This window comes from Epinephelus lanceolatus, chromosome 3 (genome assembly GCF_041903045.1).
Source record: "Epinephelus lanceolatus isolate andai-2023 chromosome 3, ASM4190304v1, whole genome shotgun sequence".
Lineage (NCBI taxonomy): Eukaryota > Metazoa > Chordata > Actinopteri > Perciformes > Serranidae > Epinephelus > Epinephelus lanceolatus.
The window spans coordinates 14,285,983-14,312,076 of NC_135736.1; the positions used below are offsets into that span (position 1 = coordinate 14,285,983).

A 26,094-nucleotide genomic window follows, 5' to 3' on the forward strand; every position below is an offset into this window, starting at 1 on the left:
AATTCGTATGGTGCGGAGGAGGCCCTGACATCCGTCTAGGCACTGAGCAGCCGTCGGAGCTTCGCGAAACCTTCTTCAATCCACCAATTTGGAGTAGTTTCGCGAAGTAGCTCTTCTCCTCGCTGTCGCTGTCTGTCCGGAGCGAGGTTCAGGCAGGCAGCTCATCCAAATGGCCGAACCGAGAAAAGTGCAATTTGTCACCCTCTCGGCCTTCGCAGCTGGAGCAGCCGCGGAGTCCAGGAAACGCCGGCTGGAGGATGAGGCCGACTTCAACTTCGGTAGAGCCGGGGAGGTCGAGGCAGCGACCGGGGCAGGGGGTGCTGCCAGCAACGGTCGCCTCGGCAAAACCGGCGACAGGGACACGGCTGGAGCCGAGAAGAGGGTGACGGTGCGGCTCAACCTGTCCCTACCGGAGCCTGACGACCGCTCCTCCGCCGAGTTTAATTACGGCGAACTCATCCAGAACCTCCAGGTAGGGTATCCCAGTTTGACTAACACTACCAGGCCGGGTGAGACTGGAGCTGGAGTTAATTTTATTTGCTCTTGGAAGTGTTTGTGAGGACTTGTCATTGCTAAGTGAGAGGGGGGAAGTGCACCTTGTCCTTCTGTGGACTAGCGTGGCTGAAACTGACCATTAGTGCGACTCAACACAAAAGACAGCAGCAGTTTTTTTGAGCACGCAGCTCAGCCAGTCCACTCTGCGTGCTTTCCAACTTCAGCTGCGCTCTGCTGCCAGATTGTAGCTCTATATCGAGGGACCTCCTCTTTCTGAACATGTAGAGATATAGCTTATCTCGTGCTGCTACCTGTGTCCTGTTCACTCAGACTTGCCCAGCAACAGCCCAGTCACACAGCCATTACAGCACTTGGAAATGCCACATGCAGTTTGGCCCTCTGGCTGCGGGTGATAGATAGATGATAGAGCATTGCTGATGGAAGTACCAGGATGTAGCATGGGAGCAAGGCAAATGTCAGAGCTGTGAGATCAAAGAGAAGCTCGCCTCATTTTGATACTCTGCAGTTTGGGATGATCCAGTTTTTGCAATTATGTTTTACATGAGTTGGAGATTGGTGGGAAAAAGTTTGCAAACCACAGCTGAATTGAATAATTATTATTTGGATCTAAAAGGTGATCATGCCAGCACCATGTTTGGCAAACTGTATGTTTTTTTATTCAGTTATTTTAAGTTTGCAGGTAATATTATGATAATGTATTGATATTTTACCAACTGGATTTTCCTTTTTTTCAGAGGTTTGAGCACAGAGTCATGTTGTGTTTTTGTGTAAGGGTGGTCTGACACTGTCTAATCCAAGTTTTGAAATCTGATTATTCCTGTGACCTAATCTTGATGTTAATAATATTCATAATTTTCACATTTGTTTTCCAGGCAAAGAATCCTCCAAGTCTGACTCCAGCCCACACTCCCAATGACCCCTTCAACGATGACGAGAGAGAGCGGCTCCAGGTTGAGGCCCTGGCAAAAAAGTTTGAAAATAAATATGTGAGTTTTTTGTTTTGTTTTGTTTTTATCTCTGCATTTGAAGTGTTTCTAATCTGATGATGTAAGATTTATAGCCTGGCAAATACTGGATTTTTGAGGCCCATACCAATACGGATATTTGAGAGTTTCAAAAAATTGGCTGATGAGCACTAAATGTAAACAAAAATGAGTTGGAGATTTTATGGTTGTCGGAGGCTTTCTTTAAAGCGGTGGGTGGGGCAATGTAATGGTGATATTATGTCTGAAATAAATATGTGTGTGTATATATATATATATATAAATATGTGTGTGTATGTGTATATGTATATATATATATATATATACACACACACACACACACACACACACACACATATATATATATGTATATATATGTATATATATATATATATATATATATATATAGATATATAGATATATAAATAATAACCAACACATATGTCAATACCACTATCTGCAATTACATAATATCGGCTGATATATTGGTCAAATTTACTGTTAATTATCTCGTTATAGTCAAGTTAATTTAATTTATATAGCCCAAAATCTCAGCTTTACAACAGGTGACACCCTCTCTCCGTAGACTTGGAGAAAAGGGGACAAAGGAAAAAACTCTGGAGCAACAGATGCGGTTAAATATATATTTCGTGATATTTTCAGTCTCGTATTGATTGTTGCTGCAGCCTCACTAAACTGGGATTTTCAGGTTGATGTTGATATTTGAGAATTTAAAGTATCCAATACCAGTGCAGTTTCTGATTTTATTGTCTCATTTTTGTACCTTATTGCATACCTTTTGTTTGTTTGTTTGTTGGTTTAAAGAATTGTGGCAGAGAAACATACTGAGTGGGGCATTTTATAGTTGAAAAATGAACTAGTCTGTGCTCTCTGGTGAACAGACTATGTAATGGAGCAAGTGTTTCTGAATGGCCTTAAACATATCTTTTGCAATGTAGTGCAATCTCTCACTGCTTATCGGCTGATATATATGCCAGTAGAATATATCTGTAAGAAGTCAATATCGGCCCAATATGTCAGCATGGTTGAATTATCAGTCTGGCTCTAGATGTCTTTTGTGTTTGTGTCTTAAGAGGTCCAAATGCCCCTAAAACAACAGCCACATGGAGAAAGTGAGGACATTTTGTAAATCCTCACTCTAGAAATGGGTCGTTTTAAGATTAAAGGAACAGTTCACCCCAAAATCAAAAATAAATATTATTCCATATACCTGTTGTGCTTTTTATCAATAAAGCGTGCATCTACTTTTAGCTCACCTAGCACCACTGAGCAAGCTCACAGCTCTTGACCATGAGTAGATGCATGCTTCCTCCTTCATGGTAATACAGTTGGTGGGTGTAGTTGGTTGTAAGAAAATAGTTCCTCCATGAATCTGCGCACAACAAAGTCTCTGGATTATCTTGAGAAATCAGGTCATAATTTCATTGCTGTTGAGTTTTTTAAATGTATTTTCTTGGCACTTTGAGCACCACAAGCAGAGTGCCATCTAGTTCCATTATATTTGAGAGAAGGCAGACATCTCCAACACTCTGTAACTCACACCAAAATGATCTAGACTGATATAGCACTACAGGTAAGAGGAAGAATATGTATTTTTTGATTTACCTACCTTTAAGGTTAGAATAAATGTAAGGAAATTTCATGTGAAATGAAATCAAAAGTTAATATTTTTAAATGTTTTTTAAAATTATTTTTCAGGGTAACGCAGAAAAGAAGAAGAAGAAGGACAGAATGCAGGATTTGATTGATATAGGCTTTGGCTACGATGAGACAGACCCCTTTATCGACAACTCAGAAGCTGTGAGTGCACTTCACTTTATTAATAATGAAGTGATTTTTCACCTTTAGTTGTTTTTTTTCAAGGCTGTCACTTTTATTTAGTCAGGTTTCTCTCTTTAGTCTTGTAATGACATAACATATTGTTCCCTTTGTCTCCTGTTTTATCTGCTGGTTAATTTGCTGTCCTTGTCACATTCCTGTTCTCATGTCGTGTTGTGTTGAGGTAGACATTATTCCTCTGTGGTTAAATATTTATTTCCTGGCTTGATGTTTCAATACAGTGCATTCAGTGGCACTTCTAAAGATAGACACTTGTCCCTTCTTAGAGCCAACCCGAGACTGCGGTCTAAAATCATCCTCATGACTCATGAATACGTACGTGCTGCTTGTGTCCACATAGGGATATGTCATTGTTTTGGTTTGTCTGTGTTTGTTGCTCAGTATTCGGAGGATATCGCTCTCTGTCTCACTCTAATAGCTAGAATTATGCTCTTTGTATGGAATCTCTGCCATTATATGATATTTGTTTTGCTGTTTTGATAGCTGTCCTCTCTGCTCTCACAAATTGGCAGTGCCTGTTTGACCCTTTTCTCCTTTTGTTTTGATATGCTCCGTTATGGAAAAGTGTTTCATCTGTGGCCTGCAGGGATTGCGACTTTTTTTGTTTTGTTTTTTTTAGTCATTTTATTTATTTTGTTGCACAAGTCATCCATTTTTACCGACCAGCAGAAGAGAATGGGCTTATTTGTAAAATGTTCACAAAAAACATGATCACAAGATCTGCTTTTGTTGTGTAAGAGGATTTATTGTTTCCCCAGATTTCTATGTTCTTATAATACAAACTGTCTTCTGTTGTTATTTTTCTCAGTATGATGAGCTGGTGCCTGCCTCTCTGACCACAAAGCTGGGGGGATTTTACATCAACACCGGTACGCTGCAGTTCAGAGCGGCCTCCGACTCTGAGGGAGAGGAGGACAAGGTGAGACTATCTCAACACGTTCATAACGAAACGATAGTAACATAAAGCAGTTAATATCCAGCCGGGCTACAACTCACAGTTATTTTTATTGTTGATCAATCCTTCAGTTATTTTCTTGATTAATTGAATAGTTGTTTGGTCTATAACATGTCAGAAAAGTGTGAAAAATGTAGCTCTGTGTTTCCCAAAGCCCAGGATAATGTCCTTAAAATGTCTTGTTTTGTCTGCAACCCATAGATATTTAGTTTACTGTCAAAGAGGAGTAAAGAAACCAGAAAATATTCACATTTAAGAGCTGGAATATTGACTTTTTTCCCCAAAAAAAATTCTCAGACTGATTGATTATTAAATTAGGTGGCTCTATTATACAGCTTTTCAAACTCATATTCAAGCCCGGAAAAGACATGGAAATGGATATATATATATATATATATATATATATATATATATATATATATATATATATATATATATATGTGTGTGTGTGTTGTGTGTTTGCTGTTGTCTGAGAAGGTACAGTGCTGGGGAAAGAATCTCATCTTGGGTACAATAAAGTGGAAGTCTGTTTTAAATTGATGTTGATTTTGAGTCGGTGTTCCGGCTGTCATATGTATGTACATATATATATATATATATATATATATATATATATATATATATATGTATATATATATGTATATATATATATACATATATATATATATGTATATATATATATATATATATATGTGTATATATATATATATATATATATATGTATATATATATATATATATATATGTATATGTATGTATATGTATATTAATTTTAATTTTGTTGTTTTTTTTCCCATGAATTACATGCTACTATAAAAGATGATGAGCATACACAAACTCCAAGACTTATTTCCTGTATGGTTTGTTATGTAAAACTAGCAAAGATGCAGAAATGCAGGTGGCTGGGAAACATCAGGGTACCAACAGCAACAAACCAACACAATACATGCATATATTATCACCATTGAAATTACTTCAAGTCAAAAATTCAAGATTTTTTTTTTTATTTCATACAATAACAAAAACTAGGATGATAAGCTCATACCTTCGAATGTTTGGAAAACCAGAATTATTATTTTGATATGCTAAGGTAGCTTACTCAAATTTGTTGCACTACAGAACCCAAAGGATCAAGTATCCTCGATGGAAATATATAAAAGATAAGAAAATGATACCTTTAATCACACAAGTGCCAGTGGTTAGTTGGTCACTAGGACCAATACTTTGGTCCAGATGGAAATATTTCAACCACTTCTGGGTGGTTTGGTACAGAATGTTGCACATTACACATTTACATTTCTTGGAGGATAAATCCCTAATTTTCGTGACCTACCCTGCCAGTTAGCATATGTTGGTGTGCTAACACACTAAACTAAGATATTGACCATGGTAAACAATATACCTGCTTAACATCAACATGTTGGCATTGTCATCATGAGCATGCTGATGTTAGTGTCCAGTTCAAAACACCACTGAGCCTAATTACAGCCTCACAGTGCTGCTAGCTTGGCTGAACACCTCCCACTACTCCCAAAACAACACGCTGATAACCGTGGACTAATGGTCATAGACGTGAAAACATCTATATTACATTTTATATCCGACTCTCATTTCGATATATAATATGGTTACTAACATTTGGCACATCCCATTGTTATTGCAACATATGACACAGCAGGATCTCAACAGTCCTAATGAAGCACATGAACGTCCTTCCAACGGGAGCTTGATTTTCATTGGTTTTAGCGATACATGATGTAGACGTTATCTTTCACCACATCAAGAGAAATCTCTGAAGGGCATACTGGTGCACACTCACTCAAAAACACACACACAGCACAGCATGTGTTCCTCATACAGAATCGATCGTTTTTCACTGTGCACTGTCGTCTTCTGCTTAGTTGAGTTAAGGCGTGTTTGTGCTTTCGTTTCAGAAGCCGACTGACAACAAGGAGCAGGTGATTAAGAAGAGGAAAAAGAAGGAAGTGAATAATCTGGAAGAGAAGAACCTGAAGAAGAACAGAGTACCGAAACAAGGGTGAGAATCATGGCACTATGATATTACTGAATTTTTGTGGTTGTCTTGTGTCAGTTGGTGAAGTTACACTTCTGCGTGTAAGGGATTTTTGGCTGTATGGTAATTAAGAAGCTGAATGAATGGCTCATGAGTAGCTGATCAAGCTGCCTTGTCTCTCGTAAAGAGTCCATCACTTTCCATGCATCTGTAAAATAGATCTAAAAAAACATCCACTTAGTCAAGTGATTCATTACAGTTAAGCCAAGCTGTTTAAAAATGTCACACAGACGCTGTTATGTAAAGGGACGTGTTTATCTCCTGTGCTTGAAAAGTTGACCTTTTGGACACCCGTGGATCTGTGGGGCACTGTGAATATGTGATGACGCATTTGTTCACTCTTTACTGCGCTAATAATCCACCACCCTGTGTGACATTATACTCCTGGGCTTTTGTGCGGGTCCTCTCATACATCTATCATGAGGCAAGGATGCTGACTGCGACTTGCTCTTAGTTGCCAACCGCCTTCCAGAAAACGCCCCGTGATCCGTGCTCGGATAGGCCGAATACTCCAACATGCTGCCATTCTGAAAATAACTTCCAGAAATAGCAGCAGCTATTGCCATTGTGCCATTATGAAAGAGATGATGTTATATATGTGTGTGAGTGTGTGTGTGTCAGATCTTCAGACTGCAGGTTAATCCCGCAGAATCCCCACAGTTCCTCTTCCCACGTTCCTGAGTCGTCTTTGTCAGCATGTGTCGATGCCTCGGTTTCTCAGGGAAAATGGCTCTCATTCCTCGCATGGGTTTCTTTTGTTTTTCATCTTGCGCTTTATACCTCCGCCTACGTATTTTTTGTCCTTAAATGTAACTGAAATTGTCTTTGTGCCTTATTAGGATGTCTATCTCAGATTTGTTCAGCAGTTCAGATATGTCCTCTGTTGTGCCTGTTTATGGTTGTTTCAGTCAACCAGTCAGAGCTGACTAGGCAGGACTAAGAATGAGGATATCATCCTCCTCCATAAATGAAAAATAGCAAAAGAAAAATGGCAACAATAGTGGATGAGATCGATGCAGCTGTTGTTGCAAGTTGACTTACAGAAATACTTAATAATCTCGTACATGTGAACATGATATCCACGAAGGCTGAGTAATATGAAGAAAATCAAATATCACATAATTTTTGACCGAATACATAAATATTGATGTTGCGATGCTATTGAGTATTTGCGCTTCCACAAAATATTTACATCTAAATTTTAGATAAATAGACATCAGTAATGTGGATATAATGACTAAGTGGGTAAAGGCGAATAATAGAACAGCTACAACAGCGTGCTAAGTTCAGTTAATTACGTCAATTTACTGTAATGCAGCCTTTAAAACAGGACAACACTTATGATATTATGATTTACAAAATCTAAGACCTCGTCTCATATTGTAATATTGATTTAATATTGATATATTGCCCAGCCCTAATATCTATGTGCAACATCAGATATAGATCGGGCTGCTGTGGCTCAGGAGGTCGAGCAGGTTGTCCGCAAATTGGAAGATTGGTTGTTTGATCCCTGATTCTTTTAGTCCACATGTGGAAGTATCCTGTCTTCTAAACCCCAAATTGCTCCTGATGGTTGTGTGTGAATGCGTGTGAATATTTAGACTGAGTAGCAGGTGGCACCTTGAATGGTAGCCTCGGCCACCAGTGTGTGAATGAGTGTGTGAATGGGTGAATGTTTAAAAATGCTTTGAATGGTCAGAAGACAAAACTAAAAAAGGCACTATATAGGTTCAAGGCCACTTAAGTCCACATTAGACTCTTATCCCCTCCATAGCCACTATTTTCGATTAACGTCTTCACATCTGTCTATATGTGCTATATTAACGCACATCTTTTTGGACTACTATCTGCTTTTATATTATACTGTGAAGTGCACTGCTGTGCACATCCCCCAGAATGGGTTAGTGCATATTTTTGCCTAGGTTTTTCGTTTTAAATGATTATATTTTAAATGTGCATATTTTAAAAAAAATTATTGTATTTTTTTCTGTTCGACATTTGTTTTTTGTCTACACATTAAAACACCAACGCAAATTTTTTATATGTGAAAACTTACTTTGCAGTAAACTGGATTCTGATTCTGATACCCTCGTTTCAAAAACCTGGATAAAGACTTATCCCAGTTTTGAGAAACCTGCTACCTGGAGTTCTCTGATAGAAACTGGGACACTGTGGCCGTCTGATCATTCTCAGTTAGTACAGAATATAGTGACTGAGATGTGGAGGATTCAAGACACAGCTACACACAGATTATCAGAGAAGTGAATACTGTTATAACCATGTGAACGGGGATAACCAGCTCTGTCATGTTCCATGTCATCATCATATTCTAAATAAGATCAGAAGCTGTATACTAATGTGCCTGTAAGTGTACTGTGTGTCAGGCTGAATGAATGAATGAATGAAGTGAAACTAAATGCTGATGCAGTCTGAGGCACTATATCGCCGTTCATCCAAAACATGCACTAAGCGTTTTGTCATAAACAGGCATTGCTGTGCTTTCCTCCAACAGTGTAACAGCCCTCAACCTCCACCGGCCGGAGAAGAAGAAGAGGAAGAAGCTGATGAAGGACTCGCTCTACCTGGCGGCCATGCTCCGCCGCTTCACCCGGGAGAAGGAGGAGATGAGGAAAAGAAACCCTAACATGGCTCACCCCGGCTTGGCAGGAAGCATGGCTAACAAACTCCACTCCGCCAACTCAACGAACCACCTGTTAGCCTCCAACTCCACCCACTCACAGGGCAACACAGCCAGCAACGACCTCTCACTGGCAGACCTCACCTCGGACCCTGCTGTGATGTCACTGCTGGGCTCAGCCAACGAGAAGGAGCTGCAGGATCTCCTAGGCGACCTGGACTTCGGCTTGTTGGACACTGACCAGCAGCACGCCATGGTGGCTGCCAGGGAGAACGGCATTCTGGGAGTCGGTGTTCCGGCTCATAAAGCAGCAGCAGCAGGAGGAGGTGGCCAAGGGCGAGGCCTGGGGTCTTCCAGCGGACTGTTTTCTCCGCCTCCGCTGCCTGATGGACTGCCTGCTCCTCTTATTAAACGCATCGAGGACCTGCGGGCGGTGAGTCAACCGTAGCCCGTCTGTGGGCGGCTGCAATTACCTGTGAAGCCTCTTTGCTGAAGTTAAACACAAATGCCCATAATCTCAGGAAGTGGCACAAAATGTTTATTGTTATTGTTTAGTCCAACGAGAATAGTCTCTTCTAAAGCAGTGGAGGAACATGGCTCCAAGCTGAACCCTGAGGGTTTTTATGTAACCGAAACAGCAGGGTCGGCCTCGCTGCCTTTGAAGAAGTTCTTATTTTCTTGTTGCTTGTATATCTCACAGTCACAGAGTCCATCCGTAGCAGAGAATTGTTTTTCTAGGTGTTGGTAAAAATGTAAAGAGAGGCAGAGAAAGGCAATTGAGCAGGATGATTCAAGTGAAGTATACAGAGGTGAAGAAGAGTGAGGAGGAGGAGGGAGGCAGAGAAATAAATAAAGAAATGGATTTCTTTGGTTGCTTCCAAAGATAACATATGGGGGGAAAGCTCGAGAGAGTCAACATTAGTATTGAGTATTTTCTTGAATTCGTTAAAGAAAGTGTCACTCTAGTCCAGGGACGCTGGAAGTCAGTGAGACTTCTGTATAATGACGTAAAGGCCAGAATAATTTATATTTAATAGTTATTAGCATCATGTTTTACACTACAACAGACAGCAAACTTAAACACCGATATACTTCATGTCGAAGCAGCCAGAGCAACTACACAGTCAACAGCACAGATCTAATGCATGAGAACTGTAAGGAGAGAAAGAGTGAGTGAGGCAGTGTTAATACAGGCGAGAGGTGTGACCCATAGTCAGGTTATTATAGTTTATATTAATGCAGGACAGTGAGGATACAGCCCTTTCATACAGGACACATTTCATATAGGAGGCAAGCATGGATCTACCGATACGTATTCACCCCACGAAGGCTCATGTGAGACAGCTGTCAGTCTCAGTTTTAAAAAAGACTCCACTTTGCAGTGTAGTTCAGTAGGCCTACAGAAAAAGAGGGGGGTGTTGGGTTAGAAATCCTCTGGTACTTGGTACTGGAAAAATAAAGCACAAACTGACAGTCACTGACATTAAAGCAGTTTGTTAAACTATACTTAAACATATAGATATGAATAAATACAAAATGCTCTTTACAAAATCACATGAAAGGTAAAATACAACAAAACTATAGTAACTTAATGCTGAATAATGGATACAGAGCTAATCATCTTCCTGGGGAGACTCAGCAGCCAGACTCTACTTCCATTATCTGTTTAGGAGCGGCTGAAATCGTCACTAGCTAGCTAGCCCACCTTAAGGTCCAGACAGATCACCTTAAGGGAGGCTACCTTCGCTGGCTAACTTCTGGTGCACCGTTTACAGTTAGATCAGCAGATGACAAGCAAGACATAGAAATTTGGCTCAGTTTCATACTCTCTGCTCCAGATGCCTCAACCTAACTGTCACTCATCACTGTCACACTCTCTTGCTCTCCCTGGCACCTAAACAAGGCACCGAAATCTGTGTTGTGAGTTTTTCTAGCGGGCACTGGTTGTACAGGAACTGGTACTACATTAGCACCAGCTTTTGGTATCCAGCCTTACTCAGCACCACCACTTATAGAGTCAAACTACAGGTCAAGTGACCAAGGAAAAAGCTGGCCTGTTGGTTCTTGTCTGTTTTGCATTTAGACTGACATTTTACACATAAACCAAGAGCTGTGAACATGAAGTCAAACAGAGCAACAGGACAGTTTTGGTGACTGTCTTCCTGCATTATCAGCTCTATGTAGAGAAAACCAAATTCCAGCAACAGACAGCAGATCATACAGCACTTTAATGCCTCTTAGGTGATTATTTTTCTTAGCTTGTGGTCACACAAGTTCACAAAGAAATAGTTGATTATGAGCATTATTCGCCAAGACTGCAGCTGCACCTCATATGTCATAAATGGACAGATAGAAACAGGACAGAAAAGAGCCATTTGTTTGTTTCTCACTTTTTTAATTGAGGAACTGACAATTCAGATTAGAACACAAGCACAACACACGCTGTTGTAATGAGTTCACACTGTCTGATTGATCAGGGAAATTTTGTGCACTCCCTTGCTGATGGTGTTAACACCATGCCAACCACATCACATTGTGTATACGTATTGCATATACAGACTGTGAGATCCTCGAAGGTTCTTGTGATCAACAGGTGGATTTAACTGTAGTGTATCTTTTTAACTCATGCTTAAATTACCGCTTGGAAGATATGTTTGTTTAGTCTACTCCAGAGTTCAGTTGACATCTTTCACACCAGCCAAAGTGAAAGGGCAAATTAGGTAGAAGCGTAAAAAGCATCCTTAGAAGTTTATGGTTAGAATCAGAGTAAGGAGAGGGGCAGTGTCAGGTAGAGGACGAAATGTGTTTCTGTCAGTACAACCCCATCAAAGGCACAGCATCACAGATATATGTATATGTATTTGTCCTGTATGGAACAGTGCTGGTATGCTGACTAAACCTTTTCTCCTACAGGCCTCGCGGCAGTTTGATCAAGAGGGCAGGAAGAAATTTTTCACCTTGGACATGAATAACATTCTCCTGGAGTGAGTAGGACAGCTTTTAAATCACCGTCAGCCAAATCCCAGCTCATACTCCTCCTCCCTTTCAGTGTTTCTCACTCATTTTCAGCAGATTTCCCTCGCCACCTCTCCTGCTGTCTTAAAGTGTTTTGTTTTCCCTGCATGTCTCATTGTCTGTGTTAATGACATGCTTCTCATTTCCATTACTCTCTCTTGTGCCATCATCTTTATGTTCACCCTCCCCTCATTCTGTGCAACTACCCTTTATTCTTCCCCATCCATTACTTCAATCTCCCATGTCTGTTTTATTCTGTCTGTCTGTATCCCACCATGTTTGTCTCCACCGCCATAACTGTTCATCTCCTTGATTTTTCGACCCGTTCTGTATTTCACAATCTTGATTTTTTTTTTTTCTCTCCCTCCTCTTCCTCCTCTCAGCATTGAGCTGCAGGTGCAGGAGCAGCCTCCTGAGGTGCGCTCAGGCATCTACTCGCACATGGAGGCGTTTGTGCCGTGCAACAAAGAAGCCCTCCTCAAACGCCTGAAGAAGCTCAGTCTCAACATTCAGGTGGGTGAGGCTCATCTGTGGAGGGAGTGAGAAATTACCTCATTTTAAATTGATCTAGAATCTGATTCAAAAAGTCTTTCCCACCGCAGCCTTTTTGATTGCTCTGTGTTTATTAAAAGCCAGATTCAGAAAGGGCTGAAGCCTCTGTACATGTACACTATCAAACCTAATCAGAAAAAGTATTTTCAACTGAGAACAGGACTCACAGAAAATCATAATTGATGCCCTGAAATTAAAATCACATCAGTGTCTGAACTTCATGATTTAGGACGCTCTAAAGAATTAGTTTGCATCAAGTGTTGTCTGACCACATTTGAAGGCAATAGCTGCTGTTGAGGAGAGCGCCAAGATGTGATAATTGTGCAAAAAGGGTGAATGGCACACACTGTTGGACAGTCTCTTCTCTGAGGCATTCAGTGTTTCACTTGTTTGTACTCATGGGACGTGATAGGAATAGCTCTGTGGAGATTCATATCCAGTTTATTTTCATACCTCTGCACATCTGGCCAATCGCTGTGTGAGGTGGGTGTGTTCAGAAAGTTGTAGCCTAAAAAATGCTGGACACAGGCCTTATTCCCACTGCTGTGGAAGAGTTTTAGGGCCAGACATATGGAAAGAACCTTTTTTTATTGTGCATTACAAGAATAAAGCCGAAATGTTGAGAATAAAGTCACATTTTTTAATATTAGTGTCAGGAATAAAAAAATGCATTATAGGAGGTAGATTTTTTTTTTCTTGCATTTCGAGAATAAAGCGGAAATGTGAATAATAAATTTGACATTTCGACATTACAGTCCAGCTAATGAGAATAAATCAAACTACTAACGTTAGCACATATGGCTGCCTCTACACTGTGCCTAGTGTAGATGAATTGGTGAAACTGTACTTAGGAATCAGTTTGAGTAACAAGGAAAGTATTTCTCTTTTAGCACTTAAACACAATGTTGTGATAAATATTAGGACTTTGAACAGATTGTGCCTAAAATTGCTGCATCTGTTCAGAAGGAGAAAACACACGGACGTGGAAGTGGTGCCTTTATTTGTGAAAACTGAAATAGCTGGTAATGAAGAAATACAAGGGTATTGATGGTTATAAGTGCATGCATTACAGAGAGAACGAACTGTATCACAACACACAATTTGGTGGACCAGATGAGCTGACTTTATTCTCAGCATTTAGACTTTATTCTTTAAATTGTATTACAACTTCATTATCCAAATTTTTTTAACGATATTCTCTCTATTCTTTCTCTGATTTACTTTCTTCCTTATGCCTAGCCCTGATACTCTTTTGTAAATGTCAGTGCTCCATAACTTTCAATTTTTTTTGCAGCATCTTATACTTAAAGCAGAGTCAAATCGTTGAAAATGCAGACTGTAACCATGTAATTAAAGCTGGACTGTCATGCAAAGAAAACAACTATTATAAAAATGTCATTGCTCGACATAAAAGGAATGGAAAAGGAATATAAATTGATTCTCATATTAATGTTGTAGATAAGTTAGAAATGTATGTGCAGGGAAAAAATAGGTCCATATTCACAGTCACCTTGTAGCTGATTCAGGGCAAAATCACAACTGAAACTACGAATGTTCGCATTTTAATTCTTTTTTGATCCTCTTTACACCTTTGAACTGACTTGGATACTGTATGAGATTTGTACCTTGTTTTTCTACAACCCACTTCCTGTTTGCGTTTCTATTTTTATCACATCACACCAAGGATTTTTTATAGGTCCTTGTGGCTTATTTACACACTCATGTTCATGTGTGACCAATAAATTATTTGTGTTTTTTCATAATGAACAAATCAGGGAAGCAACTAAATATGATTTTAAGGTTTTCCTTCAAACTCTGTTTTCTAAATTTACAGCTATGTTTTTGAGACTGTGACCTGCTTTTGTCTAAATCTGATCCTCTAGTTTCTCCACATTATTTGTGCCTTTTCATATAGCGTTAAATCCTCAGCCATCTTCACTTCTCCAGTCGTTAATGTGCAGGGATCTCAGTATAGGTTGACTAGTGCGATGAGGACTGTCACTGAAAACAGGTTTCTAAATGTGTTTGGTCATGGACCATTAAAGTAGCATTGTTGACAAAATACATCAACATACTCCCCCGCTCTCTCCCTGTTTGACTCTTCCTATTGACGTCCCCCCTGCCTCTACATTTTTTTTCCTCCTCTCCTTCCCTCACCATCTCTGACTTCAAGTTTCTCCCTCAAACTTTTTCCTTCATTTTCATTCCTGTTCTCCCTCTGCCTCGGTCTGTCCTTAATACAACCACCCTTTGTCTCTCTTTCAGGATGATCGCTTACGGACACCGTTGTTAAAGCTGAAGCTGGCGGTGTGTAGCGTGATGCCAGAGCAGATAGCCAGATACAACATGGACTGCATGGCCAAGGTTGCAAAGTAAGTACCTTTTCTGTTTCAGAAGACGTGCAAGTACAAAGCTAAGCAGGTGAACTCAAACTAAAACCTAAAGACTTCTGATCAGGTTCTACTTTTATGGCTGTTCACCATTTTTACTAACCAAATCTATTAAAAGAATTACAGCTGGAGTCAGGGAGACATTTAACTGATATATTTTTAGACAGTTTTTTTTCCTGTAACTGGACACTCAGTCAGCATATACTTACAAGACCGCAGTAATCATTGGTTAGGTAATCCAAGTTTATTCAAGCTGTTTGTGAATGGGTGCGTGTATGTTTACATTTTACTAACTCTGTGTGTGTGTGTGTGTGTGTGTGTGTGTGTGTGTGTCTGACAGGCAGCAGTCAGAAGAAGGTGATAAGAACGGCTCAGAGGAGGAAGATGAGGAAAAACCCGGGAAAAGGGTGATAGGCCCGCGGAAGAAGTTTGTCTGGGATGACAAGCTCAGGTAATGATCAAGGATTGGATGGTGTGTTACGTGTTTGTGATGCTGCAGGTTTGACTTTGTATGCTGACTCATTTTTCTCGTTCCCTGTCCCTTCATGTAGGCATCATGCCTGTTTGTGTCCACTTAAAGATGGTTCAGAGTTGCTGGGATGGAGGAAAAAATAAGGCTTTGAAAGTTTTGACTATGTATTAGGGGGGAAATGGCAAACCTTGTCATGATTATTCCTCAGCTGTTTGGAATATTTAGGACTGTAGATTATGATGGGTTGTGTTCACTTCATCACCAAGACCTTTGAATGAGAACTCCACTTATTTTATTAATTCACACCTTACTTTCCAAAACCCAGCGCCTACATTACCCATTATGCAATGCTTTAAAGTTACAGAGGAAATGCCTGAATTTTATGCCTGTACAAATATGGAAACCCAGAGTAAAGATTTAATGTCCTAATGACATTACAAAAACCCCGAGACGGAATCACAGCTGCTTTTCAATCATAATTCAATTCCATAACGGCTTCCACATTTTCAGAAATGTGTTTTTACGAGGTCATAATTACCTCTGACTCCCTGCAGAGTAACCGTCTTCTCAGTCATTATGAGCCGAGCACCTGCAGCCTAATTTAGATTTTAATCGTGAATGATTTGTGTTGAATTGAACATTTGTGTTTGCGCAGGAACCTGCTGTGCAGCTTGGTGCGGGTGAAGCTGAGCTGCTACGAGATGGAGAACCAGTGCTCTCTGTCTGTGGAGGACTACCTCAAGGCCTTCTTAGAGAATGAGGTCAAACCACTATGGCCCAAGGGCTGGATGCAGACCAGGTCTGTGTGTGTGTGTGTGTCTTTGTTTTTCTGTGTGTGTGTGCGACTGTGTGTGTGTTCTTGTGTGTACGCAGCCTTTATATATAACAGCTGGTGAACAAATTTCTTCGTGGTGATAAGACAATTACTGAAAAGTCTCCAGGGTGAAAACAATGGAGTTAACCTTAAAACTAGGATTAAGTTAGAAATGACAACGGCGCATGTGTGTGAGAGAGATGCCAAGAGACAGAGCTCTTTACATATTTCTTTCCAGAGTGGCATTAGTTAAGTCTGTTGGTGAATCTATGCACTTTTCCCATCGAACAAAGTTTGTTGTAAATAGCAGTTCATCTTTTTTTTTTTTTTTTTTTTTTTTTAGCAAATATAATCATTTATTACAAAAAAAAATAGCCTAGTGTTTGAAGTTGGGAGGTTAGACAAGTTCTCTAAAAACATATTCTTCATGTCATGTCAAAGTGGACATAGCTGTTTCTGTGGCAACAGAAAACAAAAATTACGTTTGCAAGAATTAAAATGCTTCCACCTTGAATTTCCTCACTGTATTCTTTTGTCTATGTGAACCAGTATCTCCACGTACGTATCTGCTGCTCGTATGCAGCCTAAACACACTTTTTTTCTCAGCTGTCTCACGTTTTTTCCAACTTGATATCTTAAATAAGTTAATTGAAAAATCTCTCCTTCCAAGACATCAATGACCGTGGTCTTCATATAACTCTGGCGATGTCTGCAAATAAATTCACTTGAGAGATGTAACCCAACATTAATCCAGCCCTACTTGTCCTCTGGCATGAACGGTGTGTGTCTCTTATCGCCTTGTGTTTCCTCTGCTCAGGATTCTGTTCAAGGAGAGTCTTGCTGTTCACAGTCACCTCACTGGAAACCTGTAAGTGTTTTATTTTATCTCGCACAGCTCGTGTTTCCTCAATAACACTAACGACTCGGGGGCTTCTCAGGGACCGGGATTGAATGCAAAATGTAAATAAAGGAGGGTGAATATGTGCCTGCATTTTTCCATACAGTGTCAAGAGGAGAATGGTGCCTGGGCCCAAGGCCAAAGCCAAGGTGAGTGACAGCTCAGATCACATACTATATAATAACTGAAAATATCTTAATGCTTTTTTGTGGTGGGAGTTTTAAAGCCACAATAATAATTTAATCTGAACCCATTTACCAAACAGCATGCTGCCATAAAGTATTTCCTGGCTGCTAGTTATCGTATTTGCTCAGTGTTTGATGTCTCGAGTCGTATTTTATTATTTCCATGCTGGAGGGTTGTTCTTATCTTTCTAACTCTCATATAAAAGCAGGTATTCAAACAATAGCCCGGGGCTTAGCCAACACTACAAATAAAGGCTGAGTAAAAAAATCTACCACAGCTCACATGGCAATTTTAGTATAACATGCATTTCCACAGCACAGAGTCCTGCTACACTTACCACTGGACAGCTCCGAGTTTCACTTGTTAAACAGAAGTAATGTTTCATAACTCTGAGTAGTTTTTTCTTTGCCATAATCCTGATGAGTGTTACAATACAGTCAATAAAACTCAACATTTCCTGATGCTTTTTCACATTAAAAACCTTCCTGGAAAAGGAAGCTGCAAGACTTTCTGCCCCACTTAGATCTTTATTGGCAAAACATTTGCAACATTAAAGAACGACAGTAACAAAGAACAAAAAAATCCCATATTTTCTGTCCTATAATACAGTCCTGTTGATGGATTGATTTGCTGCTTCGCTCTGATTTTGCCATTTTGAGTCTTGTGTAATGTCTGTTGCATTCAAGATACAGTCAGCAACGTTTATGAAAATAACTTAATGTCATATTTGCTGAAACTGTCAGTATATTCTGAAAGAAGTACATGAGATAATATGTGAAAAAATCATGTCCTTCCTCCTTTTCCTACTGCATCTAATGGTATTCGCTAGAGTCAGACCACGGTCAGCAACAATCAATCAGAGCTGAGGAGTCTCTAATGTACCTGTCAATCATGTCAGTCGCTGAACAAATATGAATCAAGATTCTTTTACCGCATTGCCTGTTTCTCACCTCAGATGTTTTCAGAAACATATTTTAGTGTACCGTTTAGCTGTAAAATGAGAAAGTTGGTCCGGCTAGTGGGCATTGCTTGGTACTCCTGTTTAACTGTATCAAACATGGCGGCCGGGTCACAGACTTTTTCATGTTACAGCTAAACACTAAAGTATGATTTTGAACATTTGTGGTGACAAATAGGCAATGCAGTAACAGAATCATGATTAATATTTGATCAGCGCTGCTTAGTTTGACCACAGTTTATGAGCAGTGATTGACAGCTGCATCAGAGACTCCTCGGCTCTGATTGGCTGTTTTCATTTGCATGCAGTAAGGCCATTAATAATAATTAATGCTACAAAGCAATAGAGTAGGCAGAGAAATATGATTTTTATTTTATACAAATTATCTCTCTTATTTAGTGCTGTATGAATATTTTACAGGTTCAGCAAATACAACACAAGTTTTTGTACTGTAGCTTGAACTGAGGAACAGCGGACATTAGAAAATAGCGGTCTGGTTCTCTCTGCGTCTCTGACACTGATCATGTGTTCTCTGTTTTTTAGGAGGGTCTTTGGATCCACAAACAACCTCTCACCATGACCTCCACCTCGTCTTTACCCACCTCTGCATCTAATCTGACCTCCAGCCGCCAGCCCCCCTCCTCCTCCTCGCCCCCCATCTGTCTGTCAGACTCACTGGATGAGGATCTGACTGCTCCCTCTCTGGACTCCATCTCCCACGCTCTGGCCCTCCTCAGCAACGCATCTAAGGGCCTGGGCCCCTCAGACAGTCCCTTGTCGCCCCCACCCCTTCAAATCCCCACCTCCTCTCCTCCGCCTGTCACCCCTCACTACCCCTCAGCCTCTCAGCTCTCTGCCTCGGTCGCATCCACAACGCAGCAACATTCCCTGTCTAAGGTGGAGGCTGCTACGCTGGCAGCTGTGTCTGCTGGGAACTTGCCAACAACAACAACAACGCTACCAACCTCCTCTTCTACCTCCTCTTCCTCGTCTCCCACTGTTTCCTCTTTGGCTCGTGTGCAGGCAGCTGGCCTGTCGCTGGCCTCCAGGACTGCAGATGGTTCCTACAGCCTGATCAAAGGATCTGGCACCATGGGCCAAACCCAGACTCAGAGACTTGTTACCATGGCATCACCCAATCACAGGCCAAGCTTGGTGATGGGCGGGAGTGGCAAGATGCATCCACACCCGTCCCCGTCGCCTCCGAAGCAGCGGCCTCCTCCCACGGCTTCCCCTCTGCTGCCCCCCCATCAGAAGGGCTTTGTCAGCCCGGGGGGGATGCTGGGAGTTATGGGAGCCCCTCAAGGACTGGCAAAGAACAGCACCAAAGCCAGCAGCATCAGCAGCAACGGCAGCGTGAGCAGCAGCATCACGCCTTCTTCCTCCCCCTCCTCACTGTCCCGCTCCAATTCCAACACCCATCCTAGCCTGCAGTCCTTCTGCCCTCCCTCCCCGGTGGCCTCCTCGCCGTCCCCCACCTCTCATACCTCACACTCCTCTCAAGGTAAATCCCACACACACCACCACCACCACCAGCCCAACTTCATCACGCCCATGCAGGCCACCCTAACCAAGTCCTCCCACAGCAGCAACTCCTCTCCCATCATCAAGCTCACCCCTCGGCCCCCTGCGCCCACTCCACCTCCCTCCTCCTCCCCCTCCCCGTCATCCTCCCCGTCACACCCGCTCTCCCATCAGATGATCCCCGGCCAACAGCAACAACACCAGTACTCCGCCAAATCCCCCAAAACTTTCCGCCCCCCCTTCAGTGTATCGGGTAGTGGGCAGGTGAAGCAGACGCAGGGCAGCTTCAGCTTCGCCGGAGGCCAGAAAGCTCAGTCCACCACGAGCAACAGTAGCATCAACAACAACTCCATTAATAACAAGGTATCAGCTGTCTGCAGTCGCCCAGACAAAACTCCTGCCTCTCCTGCACCTTCAGTCTCAGCCAATCACGGGCAGAGGCAGAGGGTGGTGGGCGGGGCTAACCAGAGCTCAAAGGCAGGAAACGGTTGGGCGGCTTCAGGAACTTTGGCCACGTCCTCCACAACGTCACACCTCTCACAGGTTAGTTTCTTTTTGATATTTAGCTTCCCCCTTAAATGAACAATGGAGTCACAGGTCTGACCAGTTTTTTATTGCATCTTATTTCTGCAGGTATCAACAGCAGGCACTTCCCTCCTGGGCAGCCCCTCTGGTCTGCCCCTGGGCTTTGGGATGTTGGGAGGCCTGGTGCCCGTCTCGCTGCCCTTCCAGTTTCCCCCGTTGCTCAATTTCAGCCCTCCTGGAGCCCCAGGGGTCGCTGGCATGGGCTCAGCCCCCAGCTCCAACTCAGGATACCCTCTAGCACAGAGCGACCTAATGGGTGAGTGGGCACACTCACTTGTGAAAGCATGATTTGTCGCTTAACATTGATTAAAAGGAAAAAAGGGGGAGTAATATTTGTGATTTTAGTCCAAAAACAAAATAATTAAGGGGGAAGCTCTGTTTGGTCCTTTCACAAAACACATGCAGCAATATAAAGGGACACAAAACTGACAGTTAGAAACACATTGGCTTCATTATTTTAAAGGTTAATGTTGGTGATATACTATAATTGTTATTGTTGAAATATTCTGTAAATAGAGCAAAACCAGCAATGTGTCAGTCAGTCTGTTAGTACTCTTTGGTTTCCCCACACTGTCTGTAACAATCAGGCCACTGATTCCTTCTCATGATGTGAGGATCTTTAGAAGACGGGTAATAAATAAATAGTTTGATTTTTAAAAATGTCGTTCATCATGTCATATAATAGCTAGGCACTGTTGTTTAGCAAACATCACTTTAACAGGATTAGATTTGTTAGGGACTATTTTCTGTCACAGATTAATACACATTTGGATAACAAGTACGTCTTTATGGCAGCAGATCAACTCAAACTGTTCATGTGTTTTAATAGTTTTGCACAACAATGCAGCTCTGTGGCATAGAGTAAAAACGTATATGTTTGTTTACCTTTTTATAGTCTTTAAAAACATTTTCCCCCTGATATTTAGGTCAGTGTTTTTGAGTGTATTCTATTTTTGTACTGCTTTGTTTTAATGACTATCTTATATATCTTATATTTCAATATACAGCTGAAAATACCCTTGTGGAGCAGGTGCTGAATGATTAATGGTTCTTGTATCAACATTGCAATCTTAAATAATGTAATATTCATATTTATTAACATCACTTTACAAGCTTTAAAAGTTTAAAGACACCAGAGTCGAAGGGCTGCTTTTTACTTTTCAGCAAACACAACTGTAGCCTGAGGATTTAGTCAGCTGTAGCTGTGCAGTTTGACGACCTTAAAGGGACAGTTCACCTCCAAAATCAAAAATACTTTTTTTCTGTGCATCTACTCATAGATGAGAGGCTCGTGCTTGTAACTGGCAGGATGTAGACATTAACGGTGTTCTCCTTGGCTGAGCTGTAACATTAGCTTGCTCAGTGGTGTATGTATTTTAAATTTTTGGATGAACTGTCCCTTTTAAATAATCATTAATCATTCAGCACTTTGTGAAGCAGACTGAAGAGGATGTGTACATAAGGCAAGATATGTGTGAGACGTAAGGACATGTTAGCAGGAATTAACTAAGAAAGTGACACATATTCAGTGTTTTAATTTTAATTCCAGCCTGGTGTATTATTATTTATGTGTGTGCGCTCATATTGAAGTGTACCAGCAGCAGTCTCTCCCCTGTGCCTGCTGTGCTCCTTATCTCTCGCCCCATCTCCATTTTGTTTTATAAACCACTGTCTCCTTCCTTTGTTCTCACCATCTTTTGTGTCCATCTTTGTCATTTCCACCTTTTGTACCTTGCTGCCACCTCACTTTGATCCTCTCCTCTCTTTTGTTGCTGGTCTTCCATTTTAACATGCCCCCCCTCCCTCTCCTCTGCATCACCTTTTCTATGTTCCCCCTTATTGTTGTTGTTGTTGTTGTTGTCTTCCCTCTCATCTTCCCTCCATCTCTCCTCAGATCTGTATAAGAGTCTCCAGTCAGGGTCGCAGGCTGCCCTACCTCCTCACTTGCAGCTTGCTTTCTCAGGTAATCTGCATTCCTCCTCCTCCTCCTCCTCGTCCTCCATCTGTCTGTGTCAAGTCGACCTGTCGTCCTCTGCTCGGCTGATGCGTTGTTTGCTCTGTAACTTTCTGCCTGCTTCAGTATATTTGGTGTTTAGCATGCGTCTGGTTTCTCCTCTGTAGTTGCAGTGCAGTAGACGCATGTTATGAAGCTACTGACGTTATTCAGAGATGTATTGTTGTTTCAGTAGTCTGACGAATACACAGTGAGGATTCAGTTTCTTTCTGGGATGTACAGATGGTTCTTTGATTTGAGAGCAGCCGTCTGGTTAACAAGTCAAACTGCAGGGTGTGATGTGGATAAATTATAAAAAGAAAAAACATCTCTTAGGGATGTGGTTTGAAATGATGTCGACCATGAATGTATGCAGCTTTATCTATGGCTGGATTCAGTTGTATTCATAGCTGTAAACTTGAAGCACACAGTCCAGTCTCACCTGGATTATTCATGGCGCTCAGGTCAAAGAGCCATCTGAACATCTAAAGCAGGAGACACAAACTGAAACACAGCTCATCCTGTTTGACAGCAGCCTGGTGCACCAGCTCACCGTGTGATCAACCACAGACTCCACACTGAATATTATTTACTTCATTTGACACCTAAGCCAAAGTCTGTGTTCAGTTACACCTCTGAGGTTAAAAAGTGCCTGTTAAATAACCAAGTATTTCCTGTCTGCAGCAAACCTTAATATTTAGTCTCCTGTTTATATAAGAAGGACACAATCAGGTATAAAACACATGACCAAGGTAACGTTACAAAATTTGGCTCCATTACAACTCACAAGGTTCACCAAAAAAACAACGGTCCTATACAACCCGTTTTCCAAACAAATATAACATGCTAATGTTATTAGCACAAGCCTATGGCATTTTACATTCTATACATTAGCCTAGCGACGAGCGGAGATCTACTCCGCTCGTATGAAGCCAGGATAAATCATACACAATACTTAAAATGCTATTTTGTGGAGGCTTTATTATCTCCACAATTTGTTGTTTCTTATCTGTGAAATTAAAGTAAATAAAAGCTTTGTTTCCACTGAGTGAAATGGTTTCAGCTTACAAAAATAGACAGGAGGTCTGCGTCACCGCGACGTGTAGTTACATTTCTGGCGAGGCGCACGTCAGGCTACGGCATAGGGTTCAGCGTAGGCTCTACGTCGACACAGAGTCTATGGTGTAAGTATGCTGCCAATTCAACGCAGAAGTATAAATTCCATCTAACCCATAGACATCAACAGCTATTTGACTTTGCCCCTAAAAAGCAGCGAGTGTAAGGTTGAAGCTGTTGGCTGTACAGCCTGACAAATACTGGATTTCTGAGACCATTATGAGTACTGAAGAATTAAAAGTATCTCTCCATCTACCCATCTGGATAGATAATAAATTTAATATGTTATATGAGAATTGGGAAGATTTTTGCTGTAGGATATTGTTTTTTCTGAAGTTTTATACGTCAACTGATGCATCGAGAAAATGATAGATAACAAAAATAATCAATAGTTTCAGCTAAGGCTGGGCTAGGGTTGTCCTGATCACATTTTTTTTGCATCTGATCCGATACCGAGTTCTTTATTTTGAAACCGAGTCCGATCCGATACTTTGCAAAGCATTAAGAAAGAAAAAAAAGAATGCATCCAAGTTGTCCCGTAAGGTTTGTTTTTTATTTAAATAGTATCCAAAAAGCTTATCGGTGGTTCAGCAGCACAAAATGTAAAACAAATTCTGAATTGTAAACAAATTGTCCCTCCAGAGTTGCCATAGGGCTGTGGTAGGTGAGGTTTGCCGTTAGGTGTGGCTGTGTTGCTTGGAATAAAGAGAAGCGGTGGCCGCTGAACCTGTTGTCTTGACTCCTGTCTGTTTATTGCTCATTAGCTGCACTCAGTTAGGCGAACCCAGGACGCTCGGTTACAATACATTGGAAAGTGGGATCGGGACATCCCTAAGCTGGGGAATATATCAATATTATATTAAAATGATATTTGACTAGATATGGTCTTTTGGGTGTTGTAATATCGTGTGTCTTCTTTTCCCTGTTTTTAAAGGTGATGTAATTTTCTGAACTTACCAGTTTTATTATTTGCCTTTAGACAGTCATAGTCAGTCTTAGTCATTATATCCACTTTACAGATGATTATTTACCAAATATCTTATTGTGTAAATTTTTTCTGAAAGCACAAAAGTCAACCCAACATCATGACGATATCGAGGTATTTTGATATTTGATTTTCTCTATTTCAACCCAGCCCTAGTTTCAGCAAAATAATGACTCCGATATTAGCTTAAGGTGACACATGTTATAAAAAACTAATTAATATTAAAGTATAGTCATGATAACCAAGATTAAAAAAGAAAAAAAAAAAAATTAACAAAAAAAAAAAAGAAAGGAAAAGAAGGATGATTAGCAGCCATATGGCCCTAAAAGGTGTTCAGAGTGGATCGGATTCAAAATTCTAACAATAAACTTTATTAATACAGTATGATAATAATATTTTGTTGTATACAGCACATAAAGTAACAAAATATTTTACACGGTTGAATGAACCAGGAATAAAACAGGGATGAAGTAGACAGTTAAACTAGAACACACAAATAAAATGGAAAAAATTCCCCCACAATAATGTGAGATAAAAACAATAATAAAACAGATAAGACATGTTGGAAATAAAAGTGTGCCAACATTAATGAAAAGATAAAATAATAATAATTTGTTTTAAGAAGTGATTTAAAGATGTCCCTAAAGATGTTGTAAAACGTTGAGGTGAAGCTTTTCAGTGTACGTGTGATACATTCAGATGATCCCAGAGTGTGTGGGAGGTTCAGATATTCAGCGTTGATCTGGTGCAAGAGGCTGTCGGATGATTTCCTGTCATCCAGATGTCAAAGTGTTAAAACTCTCCCTCCTCTCCCCTCAGATGCGAACCAAAGCCAGGGTGGAGACATGAAGAGGAAATCCCACTGACCAATAACTGCGCAGGAGGGTGACACCAGCGAGGTGGCATCACAGCCTCCTGGATACATCCACCAATAGGAATCTTCACTTTGACTGACACAGTGACGTGGTATGAGGGGGCGGGGCTCCACTGCCTCTTTTAAGAAAAAAAAACGGACCTAAAGGAGAATCAGTTTATCCTCGCTACAAGTGGCAACGATGAATTAATTTAACTGTATTTTCTAATGAACCGGGTATGAGAACAAGACGGAGTGAATGACGAGAACACTTTTTATTTTTATTTGGCTTATTTTTATTTTCTTTGTCAACATGTTTACATATGACCGACCTTGATCACTGTGGAATGAGTGTGAGCGAGGTGGTGGTACAGATGAGAGTAGTAGTACGCTACGTAATATAATTTGTATTTAAGCTTACGTTGAATAACAGGACTCTCGTTCTTGCAGTACAAAAAGAAAAAAAAAAAAACAGACTGAGTAATGAATTTTTATTTTTCTGTCTTTTTGTCTCAGATGTGGGAATCGTCGTGTCCGTAGAAATTTTATTGTTGGTCACCTCTGCTCCCACAAATGACTGTTAAGTAGTAGCTTAAATTAATATTGATAAATTATTTGTAATTTACACAGGGACAAAAACATGTTATGGTGTGTGTGTGTGTGTGAGAGAGAGAGAGCGATGATTTGAATGTGTGTATGTACATAAAAAAAACACAATATACTGT

At 40.8% G+C, this 26,094-nt stretch overlaps 1 protein-coding gene across 4 annotated transcripts; it reads left to right on the forward strand.

Moving 5' to 3' along the window:
* Positions 1–25,845, forward strand: ubn2a (ubinuclein 2a). Of its 4 annotated transcripts, none has more exons than XM_033624232.2 (17): positions 1–472; positions 1,389–1,502; positions 3,219–3,320; positions 4,168–4,278; positions 6,248–6,351; positions 8,903–9,461; positions 11,942–12,012; positions 12,427–12,556; positions 14,861–14,967; positions 15,326–15,436; positions 16,113–16,256; positions 17,089–17,139; positions 17,276–17,318; positions 18,857–20,380; positions 20,471–20,678; positions 22,317–22,385; positions 25,336–25,845. In XM_033624232.2, the coding sequence occupies exons 1-17, from the start codon at positions 170–172 to the stop codon at positions 25,380–25,382; spliced, it is 3,798 nt and encodes a 1,265-aa protein (XP_033480123.2). In that variant the 5' UTR covers positions 1–169; the 3' UTR covers positions 25,383–25,845. The 4 variants fall into 4 exon arrangements, with proteins under 4 accessions (XP_033480123.2, XP_033480124.2, XP_078021537.1 ...); XM_078165411.1 differs by having other exon boundaries at positions 10–472; positions 6,251–6,351; XM_033624233.2 differs by lacking the exon at positions 22,317–22,385 and having other exon boundaries at positions 25,336–25,836.
* The last annotated feature ends 249 nt before the right edge of the window (positions 25,846–26,094 follow it).